Source organism: Pecten maximus, chromosome 9 (genome assembly GCF_902652985.1).
Source record: "Pecten maximus chromosome 9, xPecMax1.1, whole genome shotgun sequence".
NCBI lineage: Eukaryota > Metazoa > Mollusca > Bivalvia > Pectinida > Pectinidae > Pecten > Pecten maximus.
The window spans coordinates 3072329-3094823 of record NC_047023.1 but is presented as its reverse complement, the minus strand read 5'-3'; the positions used below and the strand labels follow the sequence as shown (position 1 = coordinate 3094823).

The window sequence follows — 22495 nt, the reverse complement described above, 5'->3', positions numbered from 1 at the left end:
GGGTCCAGTTCAACGACCTTATTCACCATGGACCATATCGACGTTATGTAATGTTCATCATATAGTAACGTCTGGGTGTATAAAAACCTTGTTGAAAATATTGGTCAGATTATTGAAATAACAATATATAAAATATATCTACAATAACACCACTCTGTTATATATAACGTTAATTTGTTTCTGAATATATTTACAACAAAAATGATAATATTCAGTATGTACAAATTTATCAAAAACATCATCTATGTACAGAGACATAAATTTATCATTGAAATGAAATCCTTACTATTGTTCAGACACCATAGACCAACAAATTATTATATATAAAATAGATTGCATCATCACATAGATAAATTAAAAATGTTGAGAAATAGCTCGTTTTTCTAAACAAGGCAGCATTAGCATACATGTAATACACTGTGAATGCCATATCGTCTGTTTCGTTATGTACACATTGTAAGCGTTTTAAGCACGAGCGCCTTTACATGATCGGATTTGAGTTTCCCGATAATGTTTCCAATTGGTTTAACGATAAGTTTGCTGTTGATAAACTCAATTGCTATCTACAGTCACGTGTCCGGGTAGTATGTAGGGTAAGGGTCATGACAAACACTTCCGATCCAGAATCACCACGCTAACAGAAATTGACGTCTTTAATGTCACTGATAACAAGTCGGCCTTTCATGACACGTTTTTTTGTGAAACCTTGATTCATCCCATGGGATGTACAATGCATTGTAATCTGGCCGCTTTTCCGCGTCAGAACACCAAGTCCGGAACTTGCTCCAAATCTCAAACATCTAATAGGCTGTCCTGCTTTCACTACAAAAACCACAAATAACCCGTATGAAATATGATAATATACACATAATTTTACAAATGTCTTTTAATTTTCTAATTTCAATTATTGATAATACAATAATACCTGAAAGAAGCAATGCATTGTTTCCTAGACGTAAATTATGACGGCTGACCTAGTTCTATAACAGAGATTAACATAGAATAAAATTAAATGTATAGCGTCGTGATTTAAATGTTAATAAAATGTCATGTTTCATGAAAATAGTAAATAAATGGACCTCGTTATTGTGGGAAGGATATATAGTTCATTTCATAAGAAAGACAGTGTTGTAAAGTTTAGCGAAATGCTTAGATGACGTTCTCTCTGCTGATTGGTTAACTCCAATTTACTTAACAGACTTCTATTTATCTCAATGCAAAAAGACGAATATGGTTAACATGACCAAGTTAAACTGTAATGCTATAGTTGTCCTGTAGATATTATGTGTCTTCATATGTATATCTAAGTACTAAACTGTTAAGTGATATAGGCTATGTCTAAGTTTCACTCTATTCAATTCAATCAGATCATGGTTATTTATAAAATACCATAAACAAAATATAAAAGCAGGATCGCGTTGCCCGCATATACATGTAAATTTGATAACATTGAGAACCAATATATGAAATATAAGAGACATCCGTCCGGGAATTAAAGAAAGCAACGCTAAACTGGTAGCCATATTGCTTTCTGGATTGAACAAAAAGGCAAATCGGCACAACAAGAGAGACAATATAGCGTTGTATGACACTGATGTCAAATTAACAGGAGAATAAGTTCAGGTGTTACGAAGAGATAAAGCGTCATCAACTTTATTGAGGAGACTCGTCATACAAATATAGGTTAAATCCGGGTTGGCAGAATCTTAAATCTATGTTATACTGAACCTTGTTTTAAAACTTAACGACGACAATCATTAAGAAAGAAGGTTCTATATGATAGTAACAATTGCCTTTACCTTTGCTTCTCGGGTTATACCTACCTTAATTATGTCTTATTATCGAAGTCTGTTAAAAGGGAATGTCGTAAGAGCATTGATAAAGAGTTTCTGTTTGTTTATAAATGGTAACAATGTCCTAGACATTGACAGGCTTAATTCAGAATTCGTTTAGTGTCTTCTCATATTTTGACAAATATTAAGTTTAATTGCCTTTATTATATATCCCAAATGTAATGTACGTACTTTGTATATAAATCACTGATATAACACAATTGATAGCCAGACTACGTAGTTTGTACATCTCTGTAACAGATAAGTTAATACCCTAGTTACTTAGACTTACATGTTTCCTTTATGAAACATTATATTGCTCTAGTTATGTATGTGGGTTCAGCATGGATAATAATGACAAGTCAATTAGCCCGCTGATCTGCATATTTAAAGTCAAAATTCAAATATTATTTGGTATGAACACCCTCAAACATGATATTGTCGTTGATAAACATCAAACGAACTACAGGGGAATTGAAACTGACCATAAATGGCTGATGTAACTTTCCTGTCTTATAATTATGGGATGTCTCAACATAATCAACATCTCCTTGGCGTTAATTTACTATTACAATATAGAAGGCATGAAATTACCTTTGTTTAAGGTAGGGCTTGGATGAGGGAATTGGTGTCCATGTCGCATTCCGCCATCGCAAGCAGAACTGTGTTTAGAGTAGGACGTCGACTAGGATTCTCAATGAACTCCTCAACCATCGCATTGATCCTGTTAAGAATTGTATCGTTTCTGAAGTTGACGTCTAACTCGTCAACTCTTTTTGGCGTTAAGCCGAGCTCAAGGAACAGGTTGAAGTACTTTTTGGCGTTCACGTGGTCGGCAATGACCGGAGCGTCATATACCGTTAGGCATTTCTGTAAAAATCCCTCTGACAAAGTGTCGTCTGAAAATAGCAGAGGTCTCAAAAATCATATTTGACAGAATTAGGTTCTGGTGAGAAACAAATATGTATATAGATAGAACCAAAAAATAAAATAAATCTAAGACGTATACCGTACCATTAAACAACATATCCCTGTTGTCGTCAATGATGCTATACAGCTTTTTTGGATCTAATCCATGCTCGGACATCGCATCTGCGACTCTTGTGAATGTAACATCCGCGCCCGTTTCAAGGAGGTGAATAAAGATCTTCGTTATGAGAGATCTATGGGAGAATTCCTGGTTTTCTGCAATCTTCTGTTCCAATAATACAACAGGGCAGTCCAGCTCGGTAAAGAAAGACTGATAGGCCAAGCCGATGTACCTAGACAGTCGACCCATCTCTTTGACTGACAACTTTCTATCCGGTAGATCATTCATCGAGTCTGCAAAATGTTTTTATCAACATAATGTTATATAAATAAATAAATAAAAAACAACATCGTAAACACGATCAATCAATTCTAAATGTATTCCAATTTTCCATCTTCATTGTTATGTCATTTTCATATTATGAGTTTTGAGGATGATACCTGGATACTTCTTCAGAAAACATTTTATGTTGACAAACATCATTTAGAGTCAGCATCATAGACTTACCGACATGACTTCTCTGGGTCCGTGCCCTCTGAAACACAACATATCAATTATATTATCATCAATATCAAATATATATTCACATTTTTTACTTCAAATTACTGACAATGATAATGCTTCTTGTGTTAATATCGTTCATGTATCCCCTTAAAATATATATGCCATATTTGCGATGAACTGTGAATCTTAAAATAAAATAAAAAAAAATAAATAAAAAAAGTAATATACCTTCTGGTCTGGATTTTTGAACCAGATGTGTATGTCCTCTCTTACTAGCCATCGGCTCTTAGTAGAACTGTAGCTTTGTAGGCGTGAGGTCTGTCGGAGATCGTCTACCTTCACCATCTTGTCATCGGCCGAGAAGCGGTAGTCGTTGTGGAGGTAGAACTGGTACTTGAGATGACTCTGGTGATTCAATTCTAGAATCCTGTTAAGATGAAATTCTAGAATGCTGCGTAGGTTAACTCCGGCTCCTGTTGGAACTGATTGATCCGTATCCTTCTTGAACATAGTAATCTTCATGACATTTTCGCGGCAGTTGACAATCACGCTCCACAGAAAGTCTACTGCTAGACAGACAAATCCGCGTTGGATAAACTTTGAACCGTCATGACCGCGCTCATTTAGTCGCTGGAACCTGTGGAGGCAAGCAGCGACCATCTTGTCCCATACGGCTTGTGGAATGAATGGGTTGTCGAACTTGAAACAAAGAGTGACAGTGGCAACGGTTTCAGGGTCATCAAGTAACGGTCGAACTATATCGGGATCCGCCGTTCGGAGCATAATAGGCACTATGAAGTAATCAACCTCGTCATTTGAAGTATCTTGCAATGGATTTGCTACCAAGCCAAGTGTTTCCATGATGTTGAAGAGCGTTTTCATGTTTGCAAGGAAGCTTTTGTCGTCGTTTTGTTCCCAAAGTTGCCGGATAAAGTCGAGCGTTAGGACGCCAGTTCTTTCATATTCTCTCCACTGAAGCTTTAGTTTCGACGATAGGTCGGCCGTGAACTTGAGATCTGTAACGATCCCTTTAAAGGCATCTATTACCCATTGAGGTCTTAAAATGACGAAAGGCCTCATGCTTTCAATGTTAAAGCAAATAAAGCAACCATCAAATCTCAAATTCCTGGAAAGTGAGAAAAAAACCATATATATATTGAACATAATATAATAACACAAATAACGAGGGAGGAAAATGACTCCTGCCCTGACCGACCGCCTAGCCAGAAATACCCGCAGCTTATACCACTGGGACATCTCCACGTTCTTTCAAAGAATGTTTCACTGGCTCAGTGATTGTCGGCCCGATATCAAGACATGATTATAGTGAAACGTTGTTTATTAGATGATATTGATACCTGGGTCGCAATGTATTTACATACATGGATGTGAAATGTACACAAAATATAAACATTCAGCACAGTGCAACTATGACAGTGAATTCAAATCCTTACCTTTGGATCAACAAAATATTTTGCATATGATACACTATGTTAATTGTTAGATATTAAACACAGTAACGCAATATCTATGTATATATATAAATATAAAATAAAAACAAAAACAAAAAAACTCTCCGTTAGCGCTTTCGATATATCTATATATATATATAGCTTAGAAAAACAAATAACGAAGGAAGACAACTTTTTGACTCCTACCCTGACCGGGTCTCGAACTCACGATCTAGGGCACCCAATCGCCTAACCAGAAATATCCGCAGCTTATACCGCTGCGCCACATCGGCGTTCTTAAAAAGAACGTTTCAATGGCGCAGTGATAGCCGGCCCGATACCCTGACATGATCACTGTGGAAGTCGTCTATAAGATGATATATGACTACCTGGATCGCAATGTATTTACATACATGGATACGAATTGTACATATATTATATATATATTTCTCTCGGTACAATTACGACAGGAAATTCAAATCTTTATCTTTGGATCACCAACACATAGTACATATGATACACTGTGCTAAGATATAGATATATAGCTTAGAAACACAAATGACGAAGGAATACAACTTTTTGTATATGTATATTAAAAATATTGATGTACTTACTTAAGAAACTTCATGAGTTCATGTTCGTCCAATGGAATAGCTGACTTGTTGTTGATTTCCAACAATTCTTCATGCGTTAGAATTACAGTCCCTGCATTTTTCCGTTTAATCAGCTGGTGTTGCAGAGCCAGCCACCTTGCAGGTATAGGTTCCTTCCACTGCGATTGAAGCGGAGCAATCTCGATAACCTTTTTCCATACCACCTCGTATATGTCTTGGTTCCTTTCTGAATCGTTCAGGTGGGCGATTGGATACATTTCCTGTACGTGATTTTCCATTATTACACGCAATTGAGGGTTCTCGTACAGTTTGTTCAGCACTTCGCCAAATGCTTCTTCCTGTTTTTCTTTCTGATCAAAAAGAAAATACCCTTGCAACAGTAACAGAAAAGTATAACTCAATCATTTCAAAAATATCACAGAACATATGTACAATATCTATGATGGACTCTTAGTCGGAAATATTGCTGCTGATTCTTTTTTTAAATGTGTTTGATTTACCTAAACTTTTTTTCGAGGCAAATCATCGTTATTTCATAAACAAACGACGCCTAAAATTCCATGTTGAATATAGAAATATTTACAGATATATCGGGTATTTATTTTCATACGGCTCTAATGTCCTTCACTAATATAGCAAGTACATCATCGCCTAGCCACTTTTCGTTTCTTAGAAGAAAAAAAAGAAAACTCCTCGGAATACTATTAAAGTTGATGATATAATATTGACCAGGAGTACATAATAAATGAATTGTCTATGTGTCATATATTTAGACGAGAGACCGACAATAGATAATACTTGTAGGAGTATTTAAAATAAACAGTGTACAATTGCCTTAACAATTCATCAGGGTATCATACACATAACCTTGGCAATAATAAGTATTATTCCGAACTTATAGACAGGTGACTGTCCCCTCCCCTCAGTAAACAAGGGAGCACTACATCAGTTGATGTTCAAAAAATAACAAATAACACAAACAAACGGACAGACTCAAGTATTCCATTACATTCTCTTAATTCCTTGCTGAGAATTAAATACATTAACGCGAACTTTTTTGTCTTACATCTATTTAGATACCCCTTAAAATCGGTAATGGGAAGATCACATATCCAACGCAAGTCCATTGTAACCATTCATATGTCATTTAACATTTAACTTACTTACATCTTGAGACACTTTATCCAAGTGAGATCCCACCAGGATTATGGGAGGCGTCCCTTTGCCACGGACTGCTTGATCAATAGCATAGGTAGCAATAGACCTCAACCAGGTTTCGATCCTTTCTGTAAAAATAAAGAAATTAACAGAAATAAATGAATAATGGAATTATCTCTTTCTGTTCTGAAAAAAAAACACGTTAGAGAAATAAGGTTGCGTTAAGAAAAAAAAAATCCATATTGTTAATTACCATAGCCATCCTTAGACCTATTAGGATCAAGACACATCGCTACGTCGAACACCAGAACGAAGACCATGTTACTTGACATAAAACAGTGATGGGTGTTATAGAACACTTTCTCTCCTCCAAAATCATAGATTGTGACGAAGCCCTTCGTCTGCTTGTCTTTTTCCTCGGTTTCAGTTTTAGTCTGCATAATCTCTTCTATAACGTTTTGTTGCTCGGAAGATAACTTCATACGCTTCATATCATTTGAACGGGAAGGATTCAAATGCGATTTCCTTTTCCGGTGATCCTCTGAAATAACGATACGAAATAATGACTACGGGACTGTTGAACAGTTATCTAAAGAAATGTTTACGAAAGGAATAATGTAACACGTGATTTTTTAAGAATGAGCTTTATACTAAATGTATACTGTGTTTGATTAAAGAACGAATACAACATAAGCATTATTACCATTAGTAAACAATATAAAAAAAATCAATTCCATTGATAGTGATTAATTATTTAAAATTGAACTAAACGTTTCAATGGCACAGCTATCTTTTTCAAGTGTCAGAATGTTTGTGTTGATCACTACGGGAAGGTATAAAGAATGAAGTGTAGTAAGGGACGATAACTCGTTATCGTTCCTTACGTAACGAAATGATAGTATGAGCTAATTCGCGATTTTTGCCGGCTATTGTAGCGATTTGGGGGTGGAAAAAATTGCACAAACAATTTTGATGAGGCTTTGAACTATTGTAAAACTCGGCTCGATCTAGGGCTGGATGTATCTGGTATCCCTGTGGAAATTCGTATTGATGAAATATTTTGGGGAAAACATTCCAAAATCGTCATTTTGACCGGTAGCTTCTGTTAAACCGGTCCTTAAAAATCAGCGTTTTAATGAAAAAATTCTGAAACTCAAAACATAAACAAATATAAAGTATTCTGAAGAAAAAAGAATCTCTAGTTGTTCTATATCTTTCAAAGAACGGCCACAATAGGATTTTGAAAAAGGGTCGTATTTTATCGAGAGGTGGCGGATGTTACGTCACACGAGTGACGTAACCAAGAATGTGTGGAATGTAGTGTATTGAGGGACGGTAATGTACATGAGGCTAGTTCAGACTACTTTGCCGGAGCTAACTGACAAACGACTCTATACATTTTGATAAAACTTTCCACACTTGTAAAACTCGGTGTGATCTACATGTATGTTCAGGCATATCCCGTATATCTAGCAATAATCTAGTTATGGAGATATTTTGTGTACAAACACGCCAAAATCGACACTTTGACTGCTGGTTTAAGTTCATTTTTCTGTCGTGTCCATGATGCAACAGTTTCTGCTAAGGGAACACGGGTAGGTATAATCAAAAGACCACCGAAAGCCCGACACTAACACTGCGTTTGGGAACCCCCGCCTTCTGGGGAATTCCCGCCTTTTTACACCCAGAATCCTACGTCATTATATTTTCAGTGGCAGTGTGTTTTTTGTGATTTTCTAAATCGCAACCCACTACTCTTTATCCTTGTATGGTATATAAAGTACCCGTTTCATGTGTTATTTACGCGGGAAAACACCTACAAACCAGGGAAACGCATTCTCCATAGGGACTTGGTTCACGTGAAACACCCGCTGATTGGCCGATCGAGTTGCAACAGTCGTTATACACTTTCGGATGTAGATTTGACTTTTACCCCTGACCCGGATGTAAATAATCGACACTTTGGTGGCAGATGCATGTTGACAGCTATCTCCATAAAATGCCCAACATGCTGTATTGAAACTTTTATATTTTGTTTGTCAGATATCGGTCTTGGCCAGGTGAGATGAAAATGGGATACAAGATTTTGGAAATTTATTATAAATTTTAATATTCTAATGAAACATATATCGAAGTTAATTGTGATCTCGGTCTCAATATGATGTTCAGACCAAAAGTGATGTTTAAGGTTGTGTGTACACTTGTGGAAGTTATTTTCAGTATTAATACTCAAGCAGTATTTTTAACTTAATAAAAACTTTGTTGATTTTAAAGATATGAACAATACACTAGACGTCTTGATTTTGACATCATATGATATGCATGACATTTTTTTAATCTTTGTTGGCATATGTTTATTTATTGCAAAGAATACCGCGAGGACATCTGTTACTTAGCTGAACTTATGTTTGTTTGCTTGTTTTATCACCACGTGTATATGGTTCAATCAGGATCATTTTGAGGCTGGGTCTCCTTATATTAGGAGGTGACTACCTCACTGAATAACACACAAGAGGCCCTGAACGTATGCTTGGATAGATGCAAATTGATGTTTCCTAAATAATTAATGTGTCATATTCCAGAAAACTGAAGAATTGTGAGAATTATAACACTGGTAACCCCTAAATCTTCAATTTCCTCGCGCCAGTACTAATACAGTATCTAAACGTAATTGAGAGTTTTAAATGTCGTGATGAAGTGAAAGTTAGGAAAATTAAGCGCAAGTGAAGATATTGATGCTAAAGGAAGGGAAATAAAGGTTTTCAGGTTACCAGTGTTATAAGATAACCAATTCTTAATTAAGTATCCCACTTTAACAAACGCAAGTGTTCTTCAATTTCGATTACAATTGGTATATGGTATATAAGGGTATTAAGGGACAGCGAATTCCATTACATTGGCATCATTGCCGTATCAAGGCTTCTGATTGGTTGAGGTTTATATATTGGATGTGGATGAAAAATTATAAATAGGGGAATTCGAATTCAACCACATGGGATTCATTGCCATAGCAACCACATGGAGGAATTCAATTGGTCAAATTTATATGCAAATTCAACCTAAAGGGTTTTTATTGTCATAGAACCACGCTGCAGGCTTCTTATTGGTCGAGATATTGACATTGAACGATTTTGATGTAAACTAGAACTCGTGCATGGAACCTCTGAAATCAAGACGGACATTCTTATATCATTTTCAGCATTTATTTGTATCCGTCTTTCGTGCTCAACCAGAGTTATCGTCCCTCACTACACTTCATTATTTCTGTGACATCCTTCAGGTGTCAACCCACTAGTTATGACATAATTGTACATCAGAAAACCAGCAGATTGATGAAATCAGTGGGAGCAGTTCAATATCAGGACCAGAGGTGTGATAGAAATTGTTTTAACTGTAAACTGTAAAAAGGGGGAATTGTGAAAAATGTGAGCACCTTTTATATATTGGAAAGACGTCAAAAATAATAAAGGAGAGATTCCAAGGTCACTTACATTTAATCAGATTAAATTACATATATGATTCAGTACCGGTATATTTGAACAGTAATGGCCACACAGAACAATACCTTAAAGTAATATAAATTGAAAAAAAGTCTATAGATTAGGATTGATTTACCGAAGAGAAAGGAAGGCCATTACAATAAAAAATATTGAATCATGAATCAGATGAACAGGAAAAGAGTGGGTAAAAGGTTCGGGAGACAGTGACGTTCTAAAAGATGATGTCGTCTTTTCAACTATGAACACAAATATTCTGACAATGATGGTTGTGTCATTAAATTGTATTTGATATTTAACATTGTCTAAAAGACTATTACCACGTCAAGCTAGTTTCCCTTATCAATCTTTTAAGAATAGAAGCTTAATTGTTGGTTCACCAGATAGCATGCAAAATGCCTCCCGAAAATAAAAAAAATATTTGATATTGGAATTACACAGAAGAAATAACCTGGTTTTGTCGTGGATAATGAAGCTGGTGGAGATGGTTCATGCACAGATTTTGCGCCAGATGATGACGTCGATACTTCATTTCTCAGTCTTGTTTTGGTGAGAGATGATGGTTGAGATGATGGTTGATCTTTAATATCCTGGTCCTGTAGTTCGGTCGAACTTATAGGAGATTCTGCATCAGGCTTTCTTTGTTTTTGGTATCGATCTATTATTCGCTTGAGTCTTCGGCGACCACTTTCTTCTTCCCCATTTTCATCAAGTTTCTTTCGGAAACCGCTGTTCGGATCGTAAGCTAAGTAATTAACATAAAAGTCAGCGGTGTTGGTTGAAGTAGGCCCTCCTTCCAGAATGTGTTCTTTCTGGATTTGTTTCACAAAACAGGATTTCCCAACTCCTTTGTGGCCAACTACCGTGATGGTTATGTTACAAGGGGTTTCAACATTATCAGCTATTCCCGCCCTGAACTGTTGTTGTTGTTGTTGTTGCTGCTGCTGCTGTTGCTGTTGTTGCTGCTGCTGTTGTTGCTGTTGTTGTAGGTGCTGCTGCTGCTGGGGCTGCTGCTTCTGCTGCTGATCTAATTGATTTAACAAAATACCAATATTTCACGATTAGATTTGAGTAAGATATTGGTAATATATATGCAAATAGCATGTATCAGTTCCCTTCCTGTACCTATAAGAAAATATTAAAAAATTAATAGCATATAGCATCCCTCAAGACTATTTGTGGCAAGTACCTAGTTTTTCGTTAACACCAACGTTAATGTTTGATAATGACTGATAGAACTAGGCTTCAGCAGATGTTGTTTAATAAACTGTCTTTTAATACATGTAAATGTTACTAAAACTTTAACGACATATCATGTTATGAAATACTATGAACTTTCGACCTATCGTTTGAGGTCTGGAACTAGTTAAACGATATGTATGTCATTCTCCACATTACTTAATTCTAACAAGTTATCTGGTAGATAGCATTACCTAAATAACTATAAACCTCGTTTTGAGTGACCAACTTTGTCGAAACTGATAATTTTTTTTATTTTAAACAAAATATATCATTCGTTGCAATATCTAAGAATTAACGGTTAACTGTATTTGTTTACGTTATTGAGCAATAACACAAAAAAAAACTGGGGTGTACTCTGAATAAACCGCGAAGTATATCCCAGTTTCTGTGTGTTATTGCTCAATAACGTAAAAAAAATATTACAGTTAACCCTTATAATTTATAAGAAACATTTTTTTTTTCCCCAATTTTGGAAAAATTTTTGGTTTTAAAAATTTGAAAAGGAATTTCCCCAAAATTTTTGTTTTTGAATTTTTTTTTTTCCCGGTTTTTTTTGGGGAAGCCAATTTTTTAAAAATTTTTTTTTGGGGGGAAAGGGGTTTTTGGGGAAATTTTTAATTTTCCTTTTTTTTTTTAATTTAAAAAAAAATTTTTTTTTAAAAAAAATTTTAAATTTTTTTTTTTTTTTTTTTCCCCCCTTTTTTAAAATTTTTTTGGTTTCTTTTAAACCCGGGGAAAGGAAAGTTTAAAATTTTAAAATTTAATTTTGGGGAAAAAAGGGGGGGAAAAAAAATTTTGGGTTTTTTTTTTTTTAAAAAAAAATTTTTAAACCCCCTTTTTTTTTAAAAAAAAATTTTTTTTAAAAAAAGGGGAAAAAAAATTTCCCCCCCGGGGGGGGGTTTTTTTTTGGGGTTTTGGGGGGGGTTTTTTTTTGGGAAAAATGGGGGGGGGTTTTTTTTTTTAAAAATTTTTTAAAAAAAAGGGGGGGAAAAATTTTTTTTTTAAAAACCCCCCCTTTTTTTTTCCCTTAAAAGAAAAAAAAAAATTTTTTAAAAAAAACCCCCTTTTTTTCCAACCCCCCAAAAAAAATTTTTTTTTTTTAAAAAAACCAAAAAAAAATTTTTTTTTTTCCCCCCCCTTTAAAAAATTTTTTTTTTCCTTTTAAAAATTTTAAAAAACAAAAAAAACCCCTTTTTTTAAAAAAAAAAATTTGGGGGGCCCCCCCCTTTTTTTTAAAAAAATTTTTTAAAAAAAATTTTTTTTTTCCCCCCGGGGGGGAAAACCCCCAAAAAAAAATTTTTTTTTGGGAAAAATTTTTGGGGGAAAAAAAAAAAGGGGGAAAAATTTTTTTTTTTGGGGAAAAAAAAAATTTTTTTTTGGGGTTTTTTTGGGGAAAAAAAAAATTTTTTTTTTAAAAAGAAAAAAAATTTTTTTTTTTCCCCTTTTTTTTTTTTTTTTTCCCCTTTTCCCCCCTTTTTTGGGTTTTTTTTTTCCCCCCTTTAAAATTTTTTTTTTTTTTAAAAAACCCTTTTTTGGGGGGCCCCCGAAAAAAATTTTTTTAAAAAAAAAAAAAAAATTTTTTTTGTTTTTTTTTTTAATTTTTTTTTTTCCTTTATTTTTTTTTGGGGGAAAAAAATTTTTAAAAAATTTTTTTAAAACAAAAATTTTCCCTTTTTTTAAAAAAATTTTTTAAAAAAATTTAAAAAAAACCCCCCCAAAAAAAAAGGGTTTTTTCCCCCCTTTGGGGTTTTTTTTTTTTCCCCCTTTAAAAAACCCTTTTTTTTTTTTTTTTAAAAAAATAAAATTTTTTTTTTTTGGGGAAAAAAAAAAAAAAAAAAATTTTTAAAAAAATTTTTTTTAATTTTTTTTAAAAATTTGGGGAAAAAAAAAAAAAAAAAAAAAAAATTTTTTTTTTCCCCCTTTTTTTCCCCCCCCCTTTTTTCCCCCCCCAAAATTTTTTCCCCCCTTTTTTTTTTTCCCCCCCCCCCCCCCCTTTTTTTCTTTTAAAAAAATTTTTTTTTCCCCCCCCCCCCCCAAAAAAAACCCTTGAAATTTTTTAAACCCCTTTTTAAAAAAACCCCCCCCCGTTAAAAAATTTTCCCCAATTTTTTTTTTTTTTTTTTTTTAAAAAAAGGTTTTCCCAAAATTTCCAAAAGGGAAAAAAAATTAAATTTTCCTTTTTTTTCCCCCCTTTTTTCCCCCTTTTTTTTTTTTTTCCCCCCCCCCTTTTTTTTTTTTTAAAAATTTTTTTTCCCTTTTTTTTGGGAAAAAACCCCCCAAATTTTTTTTTTAAAAAAAATTTTCCCCCAAAAATTTTAAACCCTTTTCCAATTTTTTAAACCCCCCCCCCTTTTTTTTCCCCCCCCCTTTCCCCCCCCCTTTTTTTTTTAAAAATTGAAAAAAACCCTTTCCAGGGGAAAATTTTTAACCCCCCCCCCTTTTTTTTTAAATTTTTCCCCCCCCCCCAAAAAAAACCCCCCCCCCCCTTTTTTTTTCCCCCTTTTTTTTTTAAACCCCCCCTTTTTTTTCCCCCCCCCCCCCCCTTTTTTTTCCCCCCCTTTTTCCCCCCCCCCCGGGGTTTTTTTCCCCCCCCCCCCCCAAAAAAACCCCAAAAAAAAATTTTAAAAAAAAAATTTTTTTTTTTTTGGGGTTTTTCCCCCCCCCTTTTTTCCCCCCTTTTTTTCCCGTTTTTTCCCCCCCCCCCCTTTTCCCCCTTTTTTTCCCCCTTTTTTTTTTTTTTTTTTCCCCCCTTTTTGTTTTCCCCCTTTTTAATTTCCCTTTTAAAAAATTTTTTTAAATTTCCCCCTTTTTCCCCCCCCCGGAAAAAACCCCTTCCCTTTTTTTTGTTTTTTTTTTCCCTTTTTTTTCCCCCCCTTTTCCCCCCCTTTTTTAAAACCCCCTTTTTTTAAATTTCCCCCTTTTTAAACCCCGGGGCCCCCCCCCCCAAAACCCCCCCCCAAAAAAAAATTTTTTAAAAAAAATTTAAAAAAACCCCCTAAACCCCCCCCCCCTTTTTTTTTTTTTAAAAAAAATTTTTTTTTAAAAAATTTTTTTTCCCCCCTTTTTCCTTTTTTTTTCCAAAAATTTTTTTCCCCCCCCCCCCTTTTTTTTTCCCCCCTTCCCCGCCTAAATTTTTTTTTTTTGGCCCCCCCCGGTTTCTTTTTTTTTTTTTCCCCCTAAAAAACCTTTTTTTTAAAAAAAAAGGGTTTTGGGGAAAAAAAAATTTTTTTTTTCCCCCCCCTTTTTTTTCCCCCTTTTTTTAAAACCCTTTTTCCCCCCAAAAAATTTAAAAAACCCTTTTTTTTTCCAAAAAATTTTTTTTTTTTAAAATTTTTTTTTTTTTTCCCCCTTTTTTTGGAAAAAATTTTTTTGGGAAAAAATTTTTAAAAATTTTTTAAAAAAATTTTTTTAAAAAAAAATTTTTGGGGGAAAAAAAAAGGGGTTTTTTTAAATTTTAAAAAATTTTTTTAAATTAAAAAAGGTTTTTTGGGTTTTTAAAAATTTTTTTTTTAAAAAAAAACCCAAAGTTAAAAAAAAACCCCCTTTTAATTTTAAAAAAAAATTTTTTAAAAAAAAGGGGGTTTTGGTTTTGCAAATTTTTCCCCCAAAAATTTTTTTGGGGGGGGGGGGGGGGAAAAAATTTTGGGTTATTTTTTTTTAAAAAAACCTTTAAAATTTTTAAAAAAAACTTAAAAAAAAAATTTTTTTTTTTTTAAAAAAATTTTTTTTTTTAAAAAAAAAAACCCCAAAAAAAAAAAAAAATTTCCCCCTTTTTTTTTTTGGGTTAAAAAAAAAATTTTAAAAAAAAAATTTTTTTTTATTGTTTTTTTTTTTAAAAAAATTTTTGGGGGGAAGCCCAAAAAAAAAAAATTTTAAATTTTTTTAAATTTTTTTAAAAAATTTTAAAAAAAAAATTTTTTTAATTTTTTAAAAAGGCCCCCTTTTTAAAATTTTTTAAAAATTTTTAAAATTGGGTTTAAAAAAAGTAACAATTAACATTTTAATTTTTAGTTTCTTCGAAAATGACCTACACGTTTTTTAATATGAAATAAAAAATATTTTCCCATGCCTCAATAGAAATAAAAACACGGTAAGCATTTAATCACCGGGCTCCAAAGGAAAGTGATCCCTACGGATTAAAACCCGGGTTTACGGGGTACTCCCCTGAAATTTCCCAAACAACCCCCCTTTTTTTAAAAAGAAGGGCCCAAGGGGTATCTTAAAGACCCTTTTGACGCTGCTCGAATCAAAAGGGGGGGTGAAAAAAGGGAAAGAATAAAAACAGAACTCATCAGTAAATAATTCATAAATTTAAATTTAATAATTTTCGACTTTGAAAATAGACTGGATAAAATTTTACATTTTTCGTTGAAACGACAAATTGGGGTAACTTGCCCTGTTCTTAAATCAATTTCCCCCCACTTTTTTGGATCCCCCCCTCATAATGACAAATGAATGATTAAAACATCATGATCAATTTTGGGGGAATTTTTTTATCTATGAAAAGAAAATCTGTGTAGCACCTAACAATTTTTGTTTTTGCGAAAAATTTAATTAAGGGGTTTTAAGTCGAAAGAACAATTCAATTTTTTTTTAGACAAATATGGATTATCACGGGACTCGTAATCAGTTTCATGACAAAAATATTTTAAAAAAATTTCATAAACCCCCTATTTTTGGGGCAAGTTTTTTAATTGATTTTTTTATTTATCCCGATAATGTCCCGGGGGCAAAATCTTTCCCTTTTTTTCCCAAAAGGGGACATTAAAAATCCAAATTTACCTTAAAAAAAGTTTAAATTTCAAAAAATTTTTTTCCCAACGCCCGATGACGATTTGAAAAATAAGAGAAACCCTTTGATGTACTGTGGAAGGGGGTTTCCTGCCGGGGATTAAAAAATCCAGGGCAAATTTTTCCTTTTAAGCAGGGAAAAATATGAAAAAGAACAAGAAACTATGATGATACAAAGTAAACAAAAATTTTAATTTTATGAAATTTTAAAAAAAGTTTTAAAAATCGTTTTTTCACGCTATTTTTTGGGCCAGTTTTAATTTTAAAAAACTTTTTAAACTTTGGGGGGAAATTTCATTAAACTATGAGTTTTAGGTTGGGTAAAAATGTGTTTGGGAGCTCTGAGTAAAAATGATAAAAGGGTTTGATCCTTGCCTGTTTTAGGGCAACCCTTTTAAGTTTTTCTATGTCATTTAAAGCAGGGTACTTTAAAAGGTTCCCAAACATTTTAAAAAAAAATATCAGGTGGGTTTTTAAATCTTTTTAAAAAAAGTTAAGAGTTAAATATAATTTTATCCTTTTTGCCCCGAATGTGATCAAGGGCCCCACATTTGGGAAAAAAAAGTAGTAAATTTTTCTCAAGCATCTAAATGTGTCAAGAAATTTCGGGCCCTTTTTTTGGATTGAAAAGTTGTTTAAAAAATTTTTTGGGTTTTAAAAACCCCAAGGGGCATTAGTGTAATTTTTAAAGGGCAAATTTTGGGACAACCTTAGTACAATTTTCACAAGCCCGTAACCGTCCCGTCATTCACTTGCCAAACAAAATTTGGGAAATCCTTTACTTTAAATGGCTAAGGACAATACAGGGATTTGGGCCCCCTTGGGCAAAGAAAAAGGTGTTTAAGGGGAAAAACTAACGCCGGGCAGACTACGGTTTTTCGAGACAGAAGCAAACTCCCCATAAGCTAAATTCCCTTCGGCAAAAAAAATACTTTTAAAAAAAGAAAAACTTTAAACCCCCTTAACCCTAAAAAAGCGTCACTCGAGAAAACCAAAAAAGTTGGAATAAACAAAACATAAAGACAAAGGGATTAAAAGAGCATAAGGCAATTTCCCCAAATTGAACCAAAAGCACAGGTATAAAAACGTGCACCGTAACACCATAACTGTGGATTTATTAACGATTTTATGGCATGCGTATGAACTTGTGAATTTTATCTTTTGAATGATGTGCCGTACGTGTACATATACCCAAACTATGATCCTGGGATCAAACATACTAGTTCGATACGAATCTGAGCAATGGAACACGTGAAACAGAAAGCTTATGCATTTTGTGCAGTCGCTTTAAAACTTTGTGACTTATGTGCATTGTTAATTTTGTTTTAACAAAGCATATCATAGAGTTTACTCCCCGAATATCACAACAAAAAACAACAAACAAACAAATAAAAAACCTGTTAGTGTATACAAAACTTATTAACAGTGTGGCTGTGTCTAGGCCTTATTCGTGTGATTGGTTGGAGACTATATAATGCGTTTAATTATCATGTTTCTCACTTTTCTGTCTATTTACTTCCAAATAGGGTGTTTATCCGACCTGATACAGCTAGTAGGCGTTTTCATACTGGATATACAAGGGTCAACAAGAGGCCCATAGGCCTTAACGGTCACTTGATTTAAAAATAATATATATTAGCATATTCTAACCCTGTCACAATGAATGAAAGTCAAGGTCATCCATTCAAACAAAGTTGGTAGACCTTCATCCCAGCATGCTAGATAACTAATATTGGGTCCCTGGGGCTTTTTGTAATCAAGAACAAGTCATTTGAAGACTTTAGTATATTTGAACCCTTTGACATGTAATGAAGGTCAATGTCATCCATTTTAACATATTTGTTAGCACCTCAACATGTTACAGACCTAATATTGAGTATCTCGGCCTTTCGGTTATCAAAAAGTCGCTTAAAGAGTTTTGCACATTTTACACCAGTGTCATCCGTCATCCGTCGTGTGTCGTAAACAATTACTTAGTAGCCCTCCACCCCAGCATACTACAGGCCAAATCCCTGGAGTACTTGGTTATTGAGAAGTCGTTAGAATATTTCAGCCTATTTGACTATGATTAACTTTAATAAAGGTCAAGGTCAATTATTTGAACAAGCTTTGTAGCCATTTTCCCTAACATCCTACAGGCCCAGTATCAAGTCCCTGGGCTTATTGGTTATTGAGTAGAAGTCGTTTAAAGAGTAAACGAGTATTTGAACTATGTAACCTGGAATAAGAGTCAGGTCATTTATTTGAAGACACTTGGAAGCCCTTAAGGCTAGGATGCAATAGACGTAATATCATTTCCTATTTGAACATTGTGACCTTGAATGAAGGTCAAGGTCTTTCATCTGAACAAACTTTGTACCCCTTAACTCCATAATGTTACAGTACTAATATAAAGTCCTTGGACATCTTAGTTATTGAGAATTCGTTTGAAGATTATAGCTTATTTGACCTATGTGACCTTGAATGAAGGCCAACAAAATGTATTTGAACAAACTTGGTAGTCCCTCACTAACGGATGCTACAGGCCTTATGGTTATTGAGATGAAGTCGTTTGAAGAGTTTAGCCTATTTGAACATTGTGACCTTGAATGAAGGTCATGTTCATTCATCTGAACAAACTTTGTAGCCCTTGACTCCATAATGCTACAGTCCTAATATCAGGTTCCTGGACATCTTAATTATCGAGAATTCGTTTGAAGAGTATAGCTTATTTGACCCATGTGCCCTTTAATGACGACCAAGGAAATTTGTTTGAAAAATCTTGATAGCCCATAAATAAAGTAGTAGCCCTTCACCCCAGTATGCTACAGACCTAATATCAAGTCTCTAGGCCTCCTGGTTATTGAGAAGAAGCCGTTTGGAGATTTTAACCTATTTGACCACGTGAACTTTAATATAGGTCAGGGTCAATTATTTGAACAAGCTTTGTAGCTCTTCATCCCAACATCCTACATGCCCAATATCAAATCCCTAGTCCTATTACTTATTGGGAAGTTGTTTGAAGATTGCAGCTTATATGACCCATGTGAACTTGAATGAAAGTCAAGGTCATTTATGTGAACAAACGTCGACCTTCAACCTCGAATGCTTCAGACCCAATATAATGTCCCTGGTCCTCTTGGTTTTTTAATATAAGTCGTTTAAAGAATATAGCCTACTTGAATTTTGTGACTTTGAATAAAGGTTAATGTCATTTATTTGAAGAAACTTAGTAGCACTTCACTCGATAATGCTCTAGATCAAATATCAAGTCCCTGGGCCTCATGGTTATTGAGAAGAAGTCGTTTGAATTGTATAGCCTATTAGAACTTTGTGATATTGAATGAATGTCAAGGTCATTCATTTGAAGAAACTTGGTAGCCCTTAACCCTATAATGCTACAGACCTAACATTAATCCATTGAGCCTCTTGGCTATTGAGAAGAAGTCGTTTGAAGATTATAGCCTATCTGACCCATGTGACCTTGAATGAAAGTCAAGCTCATTTATTTGAAGAAACTTGGTAGCCCTTAACCCTATAATGACCTAACATTAATCCATTGAGCCTCTTGGCTATTGAGAAGAAGTCGTTTGAAGATTATAGCCTATCTGACCCATGTGACCTTGAATGAAAGTCAAGCTCATTCATTGAACAAACTTGGTAGCCCTTTACTTTAGTATGTTACCTCTAATGTTAATGCTCTTTTCTTTTACGGGACAAAGACATCTTTACAATTGTAATAAAGATATGCTATTTATCGTGACATAAAACGCCAGGTCTCTATCTTATAATTCATAATCATTATTTATAAGAGTTTATAGGTATCTGGTTGAATAGACTAAACTGTAAAAATGTTCTGTAAATATATATGTCTTCGGCTTTTAAACACTGTTTATTTCGATTGATGATTGTATACAATGCTACACTGGAGAACCAATGAGTGAAGTGGGTGCGTTTGACGAGTCCGTGCACCGTTCTGATCACGAGCGGCAATATATGCTTTTTTGTAAGACCTTTTGAATTATAATGTAATTGGTTTACACTGACTCACTTGTTAAAAAAACATAGTTTCGGACTCTTAATTTTCGTAATTACGTGAATGTTTTAGTTTTAGGACACATTATCAACGTGTTATGCAAGATACAACAGTTATTTTACAGTTATAGTCGATTTAAGTATCTATATTATATGTTGCCTTATAATTGCTATATAAGTTATCTCAAGAAAACGCATTTTCACTTTCATATTAAAAATAAATATACTTTATGCGATTTTACAAAGGTAGAAAAAAATTGCCGTTCACCTGTATGTTTGCTATCGCACACCTAATAACATAAGATGTGTCAGTCCTGTCAGTTCTTTCTGTCTTTTTGGGTTTACCTGTTTACCTTACATATATCATACAAATAAATTCAGATAAATAAAATAAACGAGCAAAAAGTTTGATTGTTTTTTTCATTGAAAGGAAGATGTTCTATAACATGACCAGAAAGAGAAAAAGAAATGTAAAAACCGATTACAAATAATCATGTTAAAATTTCAGCATTAATTGGTCAATTAAATTTGATTTTCAATATCAGATGTATATCGTATTATCGTGTTAATCAGTTTCTGTTTCACGATAGAATATTGTTGTTGTTTAAATAATGAATTGAAATATATACAAGACCTATACCCCGATATCATAATGGATGATAACATAAATATTGCAATAAATCTTAAAAAAAAACAAGCCTATTTACGAGGTCAAATGTACCCGGGCATTCCACGAGATAGCTTCAGCTGTCACGTGACTAATGACTAATCACGTGATCATCACTAATCGTGATCATCACTAATAGGCCTAAACTCTCACCTGATGTAATTATAGCCCCATGTCATTGTTTACATCCCCTATGAACCAACTAGAGGCTGATGGCCGCATAACTGGTGGGCAGTATATTACCACGGCATGCCTTTCTCATCCTTTATGTCCATTTATGTTGCCCTGATATAATTATTGAAAAAGTAGGACACAGTGACCTAATTTTGCAATATTTGCTATCGACATGCCTTTCTCATGCTAGATGTCTATTTCTGTTGCCCCAATATAATTATTGCAAAAGTAGATTACAGTGACCTATTTTTGCGATGTTTGTTATGGGCATGCCTTTCTCGTCCTAGATGTCCACATCTGTTGCCCTTATATAATTATTAAAAAAGGAGGCTTCGGTGACCTAATTTTGCAATATTTGCTATCGGATTCCTTTCCTATCTTAGATATCAATGGATTTTGTCCAATCATTATTATTTAAAAGGTAGGTCACAGTGACCTAACTTTGCAATATTATTTATCGGCATGCCTTTCTTGTCCTAGATGTCCATTTCTGTTGCCATAATTATTGAAAAGGTAGGTCACAGTGACCAAATTTTGCAATATTTGCTATCGGCATGCCTTTCTCATCCTAAATATCATTGAATTTTTGTCATATATTCATTATTTAAAAAGTAGGTAACATTGACCAATTTTTGCAATATTAGTTATTGCCATACCTTTATCATCCTGGATGTCCATTTCTGTTGCCTTAATATAATCAAAGGGCCAAAGGCCCCGAGAAACGTCAGGGTCTGAGGTCATATAATAAGAAATTTGAAATTGGATTTTATCATTAAATAGTTACATTTGTATCAGATGAAATGTCTTAATATGGTTATTCCTTCATGTATTCTGTATACATTTAAGAAAACGTGTATAACATATTTATCTGCTGACAACTTTCCAATAGCTAAGTATAGTTCTTTCACTATTTCAGTAAACCTGCTTGTCAACTTTGAAAAAAGAAATCAACTGAAGGACAAATCGGTCTATTAACAGAACATATTGTACAACCAAAGATAAAATCCAAGATGTACACAGTCTAATTTTTTTTTATTTCTTAATTTAATTTATACTATTAGATGTTAATTAGGCCTAGCAAACATCTATTGTATGACCCCTAAAATGTTTATATTTATACTCTTAAATAGTCTAGAACACCTAACATTCATATTTCATTTCAAATAATTGCAGTAAACACGGGAACCATCAGTTAAAGCGTGTCAAGAATTGTTAACAAAATAGGAACTATATAAGGCAGCGGATGTATATCATTTATATGACGGAAACGAGGAATTGTAAACCGGAAACAAAAATGTCACGAGCAAAATTTTCCCACCACGACTATAACGTCAGGTGCCAAAGGCATCCTGACATTAATTATTGAAAAATTAGGTCACAGTGACCAAGTTTTGCAATATCAGTTATCGGCTTGCATTTTCCATCCTTGATGTCTATTTCTGTAGCCCTATCATTATTATTTAAAAAGAAGGTGACAGTGACCTAATTTTGAAATATCGGTTATCAACTTGCATTTCTCAT

At 33.9% G+C, this 22495-nt stretch overlaps 1 protein-coding gene across 1 annotated transcript; it reads right to left on the bottom strand.

Annotated features, from left to right (window-relative positions):
* Positions 1-233: 233 nt before the first annotated feature.
* On the bottom strand, positions 234-21652 carry LOC117334816. The gene is made up of 10 exons (XM_033894627.1): positions 21631-21652; positions 10538-11113; positions 6843-7130; positions 6599-6717; positions 5432-5781; positions 3595-4492; positions 3370-3397; positions 2847-3155; positions 2427-2731; positions 234-822 (listed from the first exon to the last, which is right to left on the bottom strand). The coding sequence occupies exons 1-9, from the start codon at positions 21650-21652 to the stop codon at positions 2433-2435; spliced, it is 2889 nt and encodes a 962-aa protein (XP_033750518.1). The 3' UTR covers positions 234-822; positions 2427-2432.
* Between the last annotated feature and the right edge of the window lie 843 nt (positions 21653-22495).

Bases quoted from the DNA above. Each gene is read 5' to 3' on its own strand.
- LOC117334816 (XM_033894627.1), bottom strand. From the start codon at position 21,652: ATGGACATCCAGGATGATAAAG. The intron at 5,782-6,598 runs GTAAGTAAGTTA...CTTTTTGATCAG, and splicing joins TGGATAAAGTGTCTCAAGAT to AAAGAAAAACAGGAAGAAGC. The intron at 2,732-2,846 runs GTACGGTATACG...TGCTATTTTCAG, and splicing joins CAGGGATATGTTGTTTAATG to ACGACACTTTGTCAGAGGGA.